Source organism: Trachypithecus francoisi, unplaced genomic scaffold, assembly GCF_009764315.1.
Source record: "Trachypithecus francoisi isolate TF-2019V2 unplaced genomic scaffold, Tfra_2.0 Contig00164, whole genome shotgun sequence".
Lineage (NCBI taxonomy): Eukaryota > Metazoa > Chordata > Mammalia > Primates > Cercopithecidae > Trachypithecus > Trachypithecus francoisi.
This window is the reverse complement of record NW_022680497.1, coordinates 290,227-303,883: the sequence shown is the minus strand read 5'-3', so window position 1 is coordinate 303,883 and position 13,657 is coordinate 290,227. Positions and strand designations below refer to the sequence as shown.

The 13,657-nt window shown below is 47.1% G+C and overlaps 1 protein-coding gene and 1 pseudogene across 1 annotated transcript; both read right to left on the bottom strand.

Annotated features, from left to right (window-relative positions):
- Positions 1-4,397: 4,397 nt before the first annotated feature.
- On the bottom strand, positions 4,398-7,122 carry LOC117072015 (annotated as a pseudogene).
- LOC117072889 (proline-rich protein 23D1-like) lies at positions 6,253-10,061 on the bottom strand. The gene is made up of 4 exons (XM_033193375.1): positions 9,387-10,061; positions 8,556-8,617; positions 8,246-8,313; positions 6,253-8,017 (listed from the first exon to the last, which is right to left on the bottom strand). Exons 1-4 carry the CDS (start codon positions 9,461-9,463, stop codon positions 7,385-7,387), a joined length of 840 nt encoding a protein of 279 aa, XP_033049266.1. The 5' UTR covers positions 9,464-10,061; the 3' UTR covers positions 6,253-7,384.
- Positions 10,062-13,657: the final 3,596 nt, after the last annotated feature.

The window sequence follows — 13,657 nt, the reverse complement described above, 5'->3', positions numbered from 1 at the left end:
GAAGAAATATCATCCTCTCCACCTTTGGATTTTAGAGACAGTATCACAGGGGTTGTCTACACCCCCTGCAATTATCGGAATCATATCATCCTCTCCCACCCAGGATATAAGGAACAAGATGACCGAAGGGATGTACATCCACTGCCATAGTTTCAATAATGTCATCCTGTGCCCCCTGGCTGTTAGGAATAACATCATAGAGGGGTGTATACTTTCTGCGACTTTGGGACTCTCCCCGTCCCTGAATCTCCCAGAGCCAAAGGAGGTGTCCTGGGTGTGAAACCCGGGAGGAAAAGGAGCTCGAGTCTATTTCTCTGCAGAGTTCCTTCCCTGGCCCGGAGACGGAAAGGCACACGGTGTGCGGGTATAGAGACATCGTGTCCTTAGGTGGCAGTGCCCTAATGGTGGTGAAAACCCCTCCCACTGCTCACCTTGGTCTCTCTTCCTTCTCTCCCTTTTCCTTGTTCAAGGGCCCTTGGTTCCCTCTAACCTGGGGCTTCCATGGATTCAGGTTTTCCTTCCCTTCCTTCTTCCCAAAGGTCTGGGGAACCAGGGCTCTGTTCCAGCACTTCATGGGGCACCTGGTACTTCTGGCCGTGGGGCCATAGGTGTCGCAGTTTTTACACTTGACCTGTGGGCGGAAAGGAAGTGATGTCAGTGAATGAGCTGAAGCCACAGGCAGCGATCCAATGTCAACATTGAGACGGATTGTGAATTCAGAACTGAATGAGGATTCCAAAGAGGGGACACCGGCATGGGGGCGCTTAAGTGGCAGGAGGGTTCGGTTACGATGTTCCCTCCGAAAGCCCATGTGACAGAGGAACTCTCAAAGGAAGGACTCAGGGTTCTAGCGGGGATGATCGTGAACCCAATGTCCACAACACAGCCCCACCTGGCTACACAGATTCTGAGTGGAAAGGGAGGTTGCTCCCAAGAGTCTCTCAAGCGACCTATCGGGCTGGGGAGGTCCCAAGCCAGGCCCACCTTGGATGGGAAAAGCAACCCGGGTGGTGGTGGCAGAACTCTTTGGAATCCAAGTCAGTCTCTGAGGACCGTGTGACACCCGCCCCCTCCTCCCCCCTCCATACCCAAAAGATTCCAGGGCTAGAGGCACCCTGGGATCTTCTTCAACGGGTGGGGGAGCCCTTGGCCCAACTGGGGCCCTCTGCTGCTTCTGGAGGGTCTGGGCTCTCATGAGTCTGTTTGCCCCACTTTTGGGGTCACGACGTGCCATCATCTTCCTCTCCTGGGCGTTTTATGGCCGCCTTTTTCAGGGGGTGACGGTTGGGTCACCTGAATCACACACAAACACACACAAAGCGATGGTTAAGCACATTGGATATTCACACACCCACAAGAAGCCCTCAGCTAATTCCTTGATGGTGTGATTATGAGGAGACCTCACGACCCGTCGGTCAAATCTGTGGATCACAATGTGGTGTGTGCATCTTCAGATATTGTATGTTCCTCTGCCATGATTACCTGGTCCAAGAGGAAACTTCGCCTGCCACACAGCCCATGGCCTAGGTATGTGAAGTTAGAGTTGAGATTTCAATCCCAAACAAACAACTGATTCTGGAGACTGGACTTAGGTCTATCACCATTCACTCCAGTAGAAGACACAATGATTCTCTCTCCCCTGAGAGACAAAAGAATCGAAGCTACAGGGCATGGCCTATGTCACCCCTTGGCAGGTCTGTTTGAAATCAGGAATAAGGGATGCTTCCTATCACAACTTGAATCGCTACTCTTGCTGTTTCATTAGGCAACTTCCAAACACAGATTCATCGAGAGAAGTTATCTTCCTCTCTACCACACTAGCGGGTGATGGTCTTTCCTGCTCTATCTTATTGGCTTTAGCTCCAGCCCCTCTTTCTTTATTTTTCTGGTATTTTACACATGCCATACGAATTCATCTGAACAAAGGCTGAACAAGTGGCATATGAATTTCTTACATGGCTGAAGGGCAAACCACCCTTTTTCCAAAGTTCTTTTCCCATTTACCCACCAATTCAGCATGCTGGAGTAAATTTCTTTTCGCATTTCCATCTGGCTCTTATCCCAGGCACGGAGATGGAAATGTTTTCTTGTTTTCTGTTCCAAGAATTATCAGTAAGGAGAACACATCCTACCCCATCAGCGAGCCCCAGTGTGATCTGTTTCTTTCACTCTCCTTTGTCTCTTTTCCCCCGACCCCTCAGGAATTACGTGAAACAAACAGTCGTTCAGGGAAACTAACCTGAAATTACAGGTCTACTTTCTTTCCTGGGCTGGCGCTCAGATGGGCAGGTGCTGGAGCAGCCCTGCTGAAAGCGATGCAGCCTCCAGGAAGCCGGAGGAAGGGGTGGAGAGGGACCTTTGCTTTCCAGGCTGCCTTTTATACTGCCTCCGGACCCCTGACGCGAAATGGACCCTAACCTAATCAACTTAATCCAATTACATGACCTGGAAATGTCTATTTGCACAACCCACTCTAAGACGATGTTCACTATGGACAGACATTCTAAAACCTACGTGTACAGCTGCAAGATTTGAAGAATAGATGTTTCCCATCAGGTATGTAGCACTGGTGCATGTACCTCTGTCTTGTTTTACTTTTTATTTTTTTAAATAAGGTGCTAAAATAGACACAGTGTAATTGCACCATATTTACTCTATTTCAATGTAGGCCTCAGTGTCACCAAGGAGGTTCACCTTGACATGCGATCATGGCCATTATCCATCTTCAGAGCTTCTCTTTCTTCCCCACAGCAAGTCTGTCAGCAGAAAACACTGACCACACCCTCATGTGTTTTCTTCTCCAGGAGGCCCTTGGAAACCACCATGAATTGAACTGCACTGGGAAACCCAGATGAGGAAAGTCAACACCGCTTTGTCCTTCGGTGTCTGGCTCCTTTTTCAGCTCGTCCTGTGGCTCCAGGCATTATGCCTGAAGAGTCTCCAGGACACCGGTGGGGCTCTATTTCCTTGGGTCCTGTTGCCATTTCTCTGGATTTGCGAAGATCCAGCGGATTTTCTGTGCAACTCTCATGTCGGTGAACTTTGGTGCCACGTCCCCTCAAACTGCCCTTCCTTATCTGCACCTGCACAAGTTAGGATACGTGTTCCTTGGACGGGAAGAGACAGGCAGGAGTCGGAATGCTGAACCAGCACATTGGGGGCATTTTCTCATGTGGTCCAAGTGACCCCATGGTCTTCTAGAGTTTTGGAACCAGTCGCGTCCCCCTTGACACTACACCCGACTCTCAGTTGCTCAATCTTGTTGGCCCTCCGGCGGTCTCCCGTTGGATGAGTTGCACCTGCTGAAACTCGATTCCCCTTGGATTTGCGCTTCATTCATTATTCCTGATTCAGGTGGGAAGGCCTGCTTACATCCCCCTGTGGCTGTTCTCTGAGCTTCCGGTCACATCGTTTCCTGCCACGCTCTTTGCTTCATTTTGGTCACGTTCCTTTTGCTGTCAGAGGAGCAGAGAGTTGATCTTGTTGATTCTGGATACTGATATTTTCTAGTTGATCTGGATAATCAAGATAACGACCCTCAATGGCAGAGGAAAGGGAGCAGCCATTTGGCGTTGCTCAGAAAATCCCGCTCAGTTCTGATGCCTCCTAGATGTGGAATCCTGGTCAGAGTTGTTCCCAGGTCAGAGAACGGAGATAGCCTGTGCATGATGAGATATCTTTGCCTAGAGCTTTCAGTGAGTCTCGACCTCAGCTACTCTTCAGATCAGGGGGAGAAGCATGGAAAGGCCCGGTGCTCAGGCATCTGGAAAGAAGATGGGATGAATAGTCTACCTCTGAAGTACATCCCAAATCTGGGAGTTTACTTCAGCTTTACTGGGTTCTACTTGGTGTATGAAACTGTGTCTTATTCATATGCACATCCGGACACCACTTCATGGGGGCCATCACTGTTTGAACCACACACTTGGCATCATTGACCACACACGTGGCATCGCGGTGAGCCAAATGGGGACTTGTGGTGCAAGCACACTCCCCACGTGTTAGCATGCGTGAGATTCACTGGGTGGAATTTGACTAGGGGCGTGTTGGTAGAGTGGGGCTGAAGTTCTCTTGCTCCTGTGGATGTTTAAGAAGTCAAAAGTCCTGCCAGGTCCTGTGGTCCCCTCAATCAACTCTTTCAGAGACATATTGACTTGGTTTGCTAACAAGTCAAGAAATTTTCAAGCCCTTGGAAAATCAGTTACACACAAACACGGAATGAAAGTCAAAAGAGAGTACGTCATCTTTTTGAGAATTTTATTCACTTGAAGACAGATTAAACACACCTATTTCCAATGGTATTCCAGAGCCTAATTTTCGAGGCTGAGGAAACACCCCAAGAAGGCTTTGCGCAGAACGCTTCACAGAGTCCAAAACACTGCTGTCAGGGCGGGGCACAGCTGAAGGCCTGCATCTCTCAGGGTTCCCAAACTGTTCCCTGATTCAGTCATCTACAGAGCAAATACACAGTAATTCCCAGTTTCCTATTGACATCACAGCGGAAGTCTGACTCCTGCGCATCACCCAGTTTCTTAGGCAACGAATCACTGGCACAGAAGCTTTTCATGGCGCGTTTCCAGAGAGCCCTGTGAACTACAATGTCCCTCACCAGAATTCAATGAGGCAGAGTCTCTGCATGTGGTCCCTGCCTGGCCTGGGCTCCAACATCCACAGAAGCACTACAGCTGGGGAGCTTGGGAGTCACCACACATAGTCTGCTCTCTGCTCTGTGCTCCTCAGTCCCACGGTCCCCTCCAAGTCACGGGAGCTGGATGCAGTGGAGCCCCGGCCACCTGCAGTCTCACTCCAGGTCAGAATCGCTGTCCTCTGAGGAGGAGGAAACCTGAAGGTCCTCATAGAGGACACTCAGGGGGACAGGAACACAGGGAGCCTCAGACTTCTCTGAGACATGAGGGCTGTGAGCAAGGAAGCCTCCTGGCTTCTCAGGAGAGGGAAACGAGGGAGCTCTCAGGAGGCTGGAGCTCTGCTATCCGTTTTCCAGTCTCCGCAAGAGCATTCTGAGAGGCTGGGCTCCATCGTGGCTGGCCGCTGGGTGATGGGACATGGTGCAGGCCTGGGCAGTAGGCAGGCAAGGTCTGCTGGGCGGAGGCTGCTGGTGGCTGCTGGGCACCTGGGCGGGTGTTTTCCTGTTCATCTGGGGCGACGGACTTGGTCTGAGTTCGGTTGCAGCTGGTAGATGTTGGAGAGTCTCCGGGGCCCCCAGCTCACCTTCCTGGATGGCATTTTCGGGCATCTGGAAGGGACCCATTCTCGGTTTCTTGGGGAAGTTCAGGTAAGCCTGAGTCGGAGCCTGGGCAGGTCTCTTGGCTCCTGGCCTGAAACTGAGATTGGAGCCGAGGCCCAAGCTGTGTGCGTCGGCTGGTGGGCAGGGCTGTGAGGTCACCGCAGGACGTTTGTCTTGTGCCTGGGAGCTGATGACCCGGATCAGGCCGTGGGGCTTGGAGGCAGCCTGGGGAACTTCTCAGCAGCCACCCTGAGGGCTGCTGTGTGTCGGCTTCACCACGACGAGAGGCTCCGGGCCCTGCTGCCTGACTCCAGGCTGAGGGATGTCGGCCACAGCCCCTGTCTGTCGTTCCTTTGGTTGGAGACTTGACGAGGAGCTCAGCCTGGCTTTTCTGAGGGGAGATAGTGAAGCCAAGATGGATACCGTGTCAGACATTTTGGTAGCTGAGCCATCGGTGAGGGCAGGGTCCACGCGTGGCCTCTTATTGGTTGTGTGGACCAGCATTGGCCTGCTTGCAACCTGAAAGAAAGGAGACCACACACGTTAGAAGTTCCTCAGCATCGAGCCAACATAGACATCAACCACATCCAAAGACAAGGTGCACACAGCAGGAAATTCTTAATATGGTATTGGCAGGCGGTCCTTGGAAGTAGGGACAGATCCTTAAAGTGAGTGCTGATCGGGACAAGACCCATGAAAAATGCACTCTCGCGCTATGATCTAAGAATACCATTTTTCTAAAGACTGTGTCTTGGGCATTAACTGGATCAAAGCGCCTCCACTCAGCCTTCCATGAAGTGGGACAGACTAATGCCCTTCTGAAGGCAGGTTGGTGGCTCAAGGGTTCCCAGGACGTCTTTTCTGAAAACATGCATGTTCCTGGCGTTAGCCTCCTCCATGTTTGGGGCCTCTGAGAGACTAATTTCCTCACGCCGCTAGGAAGATGTTGTTGGCAGGCTTGCCATCATTGCACGGAAAGAAAGCAACAGGAAATAAGGCATCTTCAGATGCCTTCACCTGGAATCAAATGGACCTGGAAGGATCGTGGAGTCCCTGACCCCAAGAAGACAGGGAAGAGGGGTTCCCCGATCCCCTCACACACACAAGAACCTGAAAGGAAATCAACCAGGGTGACCTAGAGGAGAAAAAGACCAGGGGCCCAGGGTGACACGCACCCTCAGATAATCACAAGATTCCATGGATTCTTTTCGATTTGGACTGCTGGGTTTCCTAGACAGGGAGAGCCTGGGAGCAGCTGTGAGCAAGCACAGGTGCCAATCCCAATCCACAGAGCCAAGCTCTTTCCAAACATTTGCTAAGCCAGACCAATCCCCAGGCCCAGAGGTGTAAACAGTGACTCCACTCAGGACGTGGAAGGAGGAGCACAGGGAAAGGCCCAAATTTGCCAAGAAAGCTCTCAGAAATGTGGCAGTTATTTCATAAGTACATGAATAATAAACCCAAACAATGGAAAATAAAACTAAACAAAGGCAAATGTGACTGGAAACATGATGAGTGAGAGCAGGAGAGTGTCTCAGTTGGAAACAAGTACAGCAGTCACCACTACTTCATTCAATCACGTTGATATTTATTCAAAAGCATTGGCCTGGGGAGCGTAGGGAACCTGGACTAAGACAAGGAATGGGGCACAGCTTGGAGAAAGAGGGGAGAGTCTGAGGACAGAAATAGAGCATCAGTCTTAGGAATCATTTATGGTGGCATCAGACCAATGACTACAAGAACATCAGTATTCAAGCAGAGGTGTTAACCCTGGTAGAGAGCAGCTATCTTCAGACGAATTTTCAGGCCACATCATGCTGGAAGCAGAACTCTCACATGGAGCAGTCAGGGATTCGATTGAGTGTGGTTGGATTCATGTAGTTAAATAAGAAGAGAAATTCTAAGGGATAGTGTGTGTGAAGTGAAATGTGAATGTTTTATTTGAACTCCCTGCAGTTTTCCCCCCCCTGCAGCATCTGGGACCCTCTGCTGTTGAAGTCAGTGGGTGATGATGGGAAACAGCAAAGGGGAAGAAAGTGGTCCCTGGAATTACTCTCTCTCCACATTTCAGGGAATGCACTGACTAAGGACTTGGACAATCTCTGACCCATCAATGCAGAGGGTGGCTCTTGGGTTTAATCACTTCCTAAAGAGACATTTCCGTGCCCTGCTGGGAGGCCTATGGTGAACCTTGTGGTAGATCTGGGGACCAGGACTTGGTGAAGGGGGCATAGGTCTGAGGGACGAGGTGCACAAGAGCTCCATAGCACGCAGGCTGAAACTGGAATTGGCTGGTCTAGGGCATCCCACAGGACTAGGTGTGGGTGGTAGAGGGTAGCGTTGGGGGAAGGCTGCCAGACAGTGTGGAATGCACAATGGGGTTACTAGGAGACAAGGGCTGGTCCCAGTCCTGTGGTTTGCTGGGGGTATCATCAAGGGCTGGTGATATAGGGGTGCTGCCTCCCCCTCTTCTGCAGGTGAAAAAGGCACATTCTCTCCTTTCATGTCTGAGATGACTCCATCTTCAACATGGAACTCCAAGGTGAAGTCATCAGTCGAAGGGAAGATGTACTGGATCTGCACAGGGAACTGCAGGCCATCTTGTGACCTCAGGACATGCTCAGGGACAATCACAATGACTGTGTTCTCCAGGGTCAGTTGCAGTGCTGTTTCTGGGGCCAGGATGAGGACGCCCTCTTCCAGGCTCAGCCTCACTTCTGTCCCTTGTTCCAGGACTATGATGAGCTCCTCAGTGCCAGAATCCAGCTGCTCCTGTGGAAAGACAGTCCTCAGTATTCTGCCCTCCAAAAAGGCTGCAAATGATGATCATGGGGAGGGAGATGCCAGGAGCTTCACCCTTTACAACTTTAAAATACAAACTCCCTCCTAGAATTGGCTCTCATGCTGACCCACCTAAATGTACATCTACTGGATATCACTTGAGCCTGAAGATTGTGCAGCACTGTCCAATCTTTGCCATGCAAGGACATAAGAACTTACCTGGGGAGGTTCCAGGGACTGGCATGAATTCAGGTGTGGAGCTCCTGAAATTGACAGTATTTTTGCACCTGCAGAGAGACCACAGTGAGGGAGGTTAAGGCTCTCTTCCAGAAAGAGTCTCCTGGATTTCAGAACGTGACCTTCAGAAATCCACAACCTAGCACTGGCTAGTCTCAGGACACTAGCCCCCAACAATCAAGCATTGCTTTCCACTCATCCTGCAGAAAACACCCTCTCCATTTACATCATGAGACATTACACTGACCTCCAGGCATGGGGATCTTAAGAAATATTAGGGAAAGTGCCTTACCTGTACAGGGAGCCTGCTCCACTTGGCGGCGTTTGGGTGGATTCATTTGTGTGGTAGCCAAACTGCAGGACAGAAAGGGACCCATCAGTCTTCCACATAGTGACACAAAGTCTAATTCTCACAAGCCCCAAACTTCATTAGCCATCTGGCACACATTGTTGCTGTGGCCCAAAATCACATGCACTTGTGTTCAGCTCCAAATCCTACTTGCATCCAGAAAGTCCTAACACTTATCTCCCACCCTCTCCTTTTCTAGAGGCTTTTTCTATTGGTGCATGTGTGTGATAAGAGATGGTGATCACAGGAAACAGTTTGCTTTTTCAGGAGCTCATCCACATGAAAAGGAGGGACATCTAATTTGGCCTGAGGACTTTAGGAGAAGATGCTGATTTTTCAGGTATCTAACCTCTGTGTCTATGCAGTTACAGTGTGAATGGAGTGAGAGATGATGGGAAATGTTTCATTTTCTAGTGAGCACAAGGAAAAAATTTAGATCATGCCCACAGTTTACCTGTCTCCACACAAGAGGCAACTTCCATTTATCCAAAGGACAGAGATTAACAGTGAAAAGAAACATGAGATGAGCCCCCAACAGGTTCCAGAAACCCCCCATGCTGGCCACATCCTGTGGTCTCCACCGTGGGTCTCATATCTCCCTGATGTGTTCTAAATTTATAACATTCAATGTCATGGCAGGCCAGGGTATCTTCTCTGCCCTAGTCTGGCCCTTTAGCATATATTCACACACACACACACACACACGCACACACATAGTCACACACAGTCACAAGTCAACCTGGCAACCCAGAGTAGCCATATACTCCAACATACCTGGTCTCTCCTTCATTGTCATTCTGCCGTTCTGTCTGGAAATCCCTGGGGCTTCTTGGGCGCCGGTAACCATACATAGTAAATGGTCTCTGGACTTGCTTGTGGCAAAAAAATCTCAATCTTTGGCCTATTTTCTGTAAATCTATACAGTTTATGCCTTGATCTTTTACATTACCTGAAGGAAAATTATCAGCCCCTAGCACAGCACAGCCAGAGCATGGGAGAGCGTGCCCTGGCCTGGGACCAGTCAAATGGTGCTTTGGTAGAGTCAGATCTTGGGGAAATCCTCCAGGAGTCTTATAAGAGGTGGAGCCATGGGATTTGTCAAAATGGATGAATGCGATTGGCTAGTGGTGCTGATTAAACAACACCAGGGGCCTGCATGGGAGTGGTTTTATCAAAACTCAATCAGTATGAGTGTGACTCTGTCAGAATTAGCCTAATTCAATCAAAATTAATTCAAGATCTCTACTCTGATTCACCATATAATTGTGATATAAAATAACAGTATTTTAAACTAGTGATATTTACTTTCTATTGTAGTCTGTTCATTAATTGGGTAGGACAATTATTTTTTGTAAAGTTCATGTGTACATCATTTCTCTGTAAACATAAAGGATTGGGTCTAGAAAACTTTGAAGATACCACAAATTGTATATACTCAAGTCTCTTGTTTAAAATGGTGTAGAATTTGGATATAACACATTCACATTAATTTATATAATTTAAATGATCTCTAGATTATTTTTAATACCCAAGGCAATGCCCAGACATCACGTCACCTATGTGAACTCAAAAAGAATGTGGTGCATGGAAAATTTAAGATTTCTTTGAAGAAACTTGTGCAAATATTTTGTGAATATTTTCTATTCAAGATTAGTTGAATCCATGAAGATGGAACCTATGGATATGGAGGGCTAACAGTATTTTTAAATAATAAAATAATATGTATTTTAAGTGAATTAAGTTTTAAAAGAAATCTTCTGGGGAAAGTTGTCCAAACATAATAAGCGAGTATTGTAAGACAACCGGGGGAAAAATACAAAAATAACCTTTACTTAATTTCTGATATATCATCGTGTATTAATCTGTTAATTTATTTCTTGCCTGTATTCCCACTGGACTAATTTCAGAATTATAAGGCAAGTTTTGCTTTCAACATTACTTATTAATTACAAATCCATCATTTTTATGGGCAAAGTCACCTAAACTTCTTGCAGGTGGCCAAACACCATATGCCTGAACTCAGAATTAGTCATCTTAAGATTAAAAATTATTTGGCAACATAAAGAATAATGGATGGTATTGGGGGAAAACAGTAATCCAGTAATCACCAGAATTGAACTAGAAGGAAACTCTCTGAGGGTGCACCATTACTGAGTGTGCCATCTCTAACGGGCCCCTGAGCTCAGGGCTTCATTCTCTCTCTGGAACTTGTATAAATTTGTTTGTGGATTCTCTTTCCATTTAGCTGATAATTTCATCAGTTTTATTAGGTGAAGTATAGATCCTGTTTCCCTTAAATGTTAAAAAAAAAAAAAAAATCTAATTCGCAAATGCCTTTTGACTGAAGCTTTCCTCTCTAGTTAGATAAATCATTTAGAAGAATAAAACGAAAACAGGAAGATTCCTTTAATTTTGCCAGTGTCTTAAAGGCCTCCAAGGGGAACATTATGCCTTTATCCAGAGAACTGTCTGCTTTGGGGATTTTGATCATTTCTGAGGAGAGCAGCAGATAATTGGCTGAAGATCAGATGTAGTTATAAAATTGGATTAATTGCCTACATTCTTTCTGGCTGCAGGGTTCAGGTTGAGATATTCAAGAAATAGCCTCTATTGACGGTTCTGGAGTATGTATATTTTACAGTCAAGAAAGAGAAAGGCCCCTCATTGTGAGTTTCTGTGTGTCTCTTCTAGCTGAAAACCTATGGACTGCAAACCAGTACACGAATAAAAATATGAGGGACTCGCCAAATAAATACCCTACCTTTATAATCGCTTTGATTATAAACAAAGCAAGTTTTAATACATTTACACCATAAAAGTCTCAGGATATATCCTGCAACACAGAATAGTAACTTACTTTTGATGAAATATTTAAGCAATATGTTTTCATTTGGGGTGGAAACTATTTTTCACAAAAGTGTACCTTTCCCCTTGCATATGTAATGAAAATCACTTTTAAATCTGCAGTGCTATGGTAAAATTAAAGACGTGGCTCTTGCCGTTTTAATAGCAACAATTTAAGGATGTATTAGTGCCCCTGCCTTTCATTGTCTCACTATTTTTCAGTGATTTCGGCACTGTAGGAAAGATGAGCCCCTCACAGTGTGAAAATGCAGGGATGCAGAAAGCTGGGTTTCCCTGCAGGGGCCCCTGTCTCGCGAGCTGCACTGAGACTGCACAGCCGTGCCCTGACCCCAGACTCCTTCCTCTGCAGGGTCCCCGTGTTCTGTAGATTTTCCTCACAATTCTTCATGGGTTTCTCCTCATAATCAATCCTGACAGAAGTTGCGAGGAAGACACATTACAGCCTGCTATGGTTATCAATGAAAGTCCCTAAGGAGTACGTATATTTGTAAAATAATTCTTGCTAATATATCCCAACAGACAGTGCAGTAGAAAACACGTAGGAACAGCCCAGAAAATGAAGTCTTCAGTGCTGTTTCAGAAAAATATTCAGGAGACGCGCAGGGAATCTCACTCCTCAGCGGGTAGGGCTGTGGACAGGAGCGTTTTCCTTAAGATGGACGCAGCCCGAGTTGCCCCAAAGCCAGGGCAGCGCCTCCTCCTCCCTGACCTGAGGAAGGGAAGTTCCCTCTTCCCTAGAGATCGGGCCCCGCCTCCGCAAGCAGAATGCACATGCGCCCTGTACGACCAGAAAGTGGGCTCCAGTGCCCTCTGCCGGCTATGGGCTTGCAGCGCGGGACTCTTGGCCTTCACGGTTTAGCGGTTGACCTACGTCTGAATCACTGAAATTCTGGTTTTTAGGCCGGGCGCGGTGGCTCAAGCCTGTAATCCCAGCACTTTGGGAGGCCGAGACGGGCGGATCACGAGGTCAGGAGATCGAGACCATCCTGGCTAACAAGGTGAAACCCCGTCTCTACTAAAAAATATAAAAAATTAGCCGGGCGAGGTGGCGGGCGCCTGTAGTCCCAGCTACTCGGGAGGCTGAGGCAGGAGAATGGCATGAGCCCGGGAGGCGGAGCTTGCAGTGAGCTGAGATCCGGCCACAGCACTCTAGCCTGGGCGACAGAGCGAGACTCCGTCTCAAAAAAAAAAAAAAAAAAAAAAAAAAAGAAATTCTGGTTTTTATCAGTACCTTCCTTTTGGAAGATCAAATGCAAATGGAGCACGTTATCTTTTTTCTCTTTTCTTTCTTTCTTTCTTTCTTTCTTTCTTTCTTTCTTTCTTTCTTTCTTTCTTTCTTTCTTTCTTCTTTCTTTCTTCTGTCTTTCTTTCTTTAGGATGGAAATAAAGAAGGAAAGTCCAAAGACCATATAGTCTATTGATTCTCTGTATGTGGAAGAAAGAGGAGCTTCAATAAGAGAAGCATTCTGTGTGATGCTTTAATGCCAGAGATCTGCCACTGTGCATTTTTCAAATACAATACAATTTTACAGCACAAATAGTACATCTTAGTGGGTCAGGATTACAGCAAATGACATCTAAAATTTGGAGAATATTACATATTTAATTAAATAGGTTAAAGTAAAAATAATGTGAGGCCTGCCTGGACACAGCCTCTGCCTCTCCTTCCAGATTGTCATGAGCTTGAATTGGTGTCTCCTCATCCTCACACAGGAATTGACATAAACCCTGGCTTTAACGTAAAAACAGTTGGGCAGATTTTTAAACATTATGATGTTTCACTTTCACCCATGAATTAGCCCATTTAATTGGCCTCAGTAAAGTCTATGATTTTGCGATTGTGCAGTTTGGTAAAAGCTCAAAGTCATCTCAGTATATTTCCTGGTACCACTTCTCCTTGATGTTTGGATTCAGTACTGAGGTTTGTTGAAGCACAATGCATATCCAAGTCCTAGAGTCAAAGCAGAGGATGCTCCCTGGTCAGAACATTCATTTTGCTTGTGGAAAAGTCCATTGAATCTGATATAAAAGGGCTTGCACAGTGACTGAGAATTTAGGGTGTTTAAGTTTGCTGGTGCTTTATGTGCTAGGCTATAGTAAGGGGAGCAAAGTTGTGTCCTTCTCTGTGTCATAACGCAATTACTCACTTGAATAAAAAGTGGGATGTCATGAGATGAATT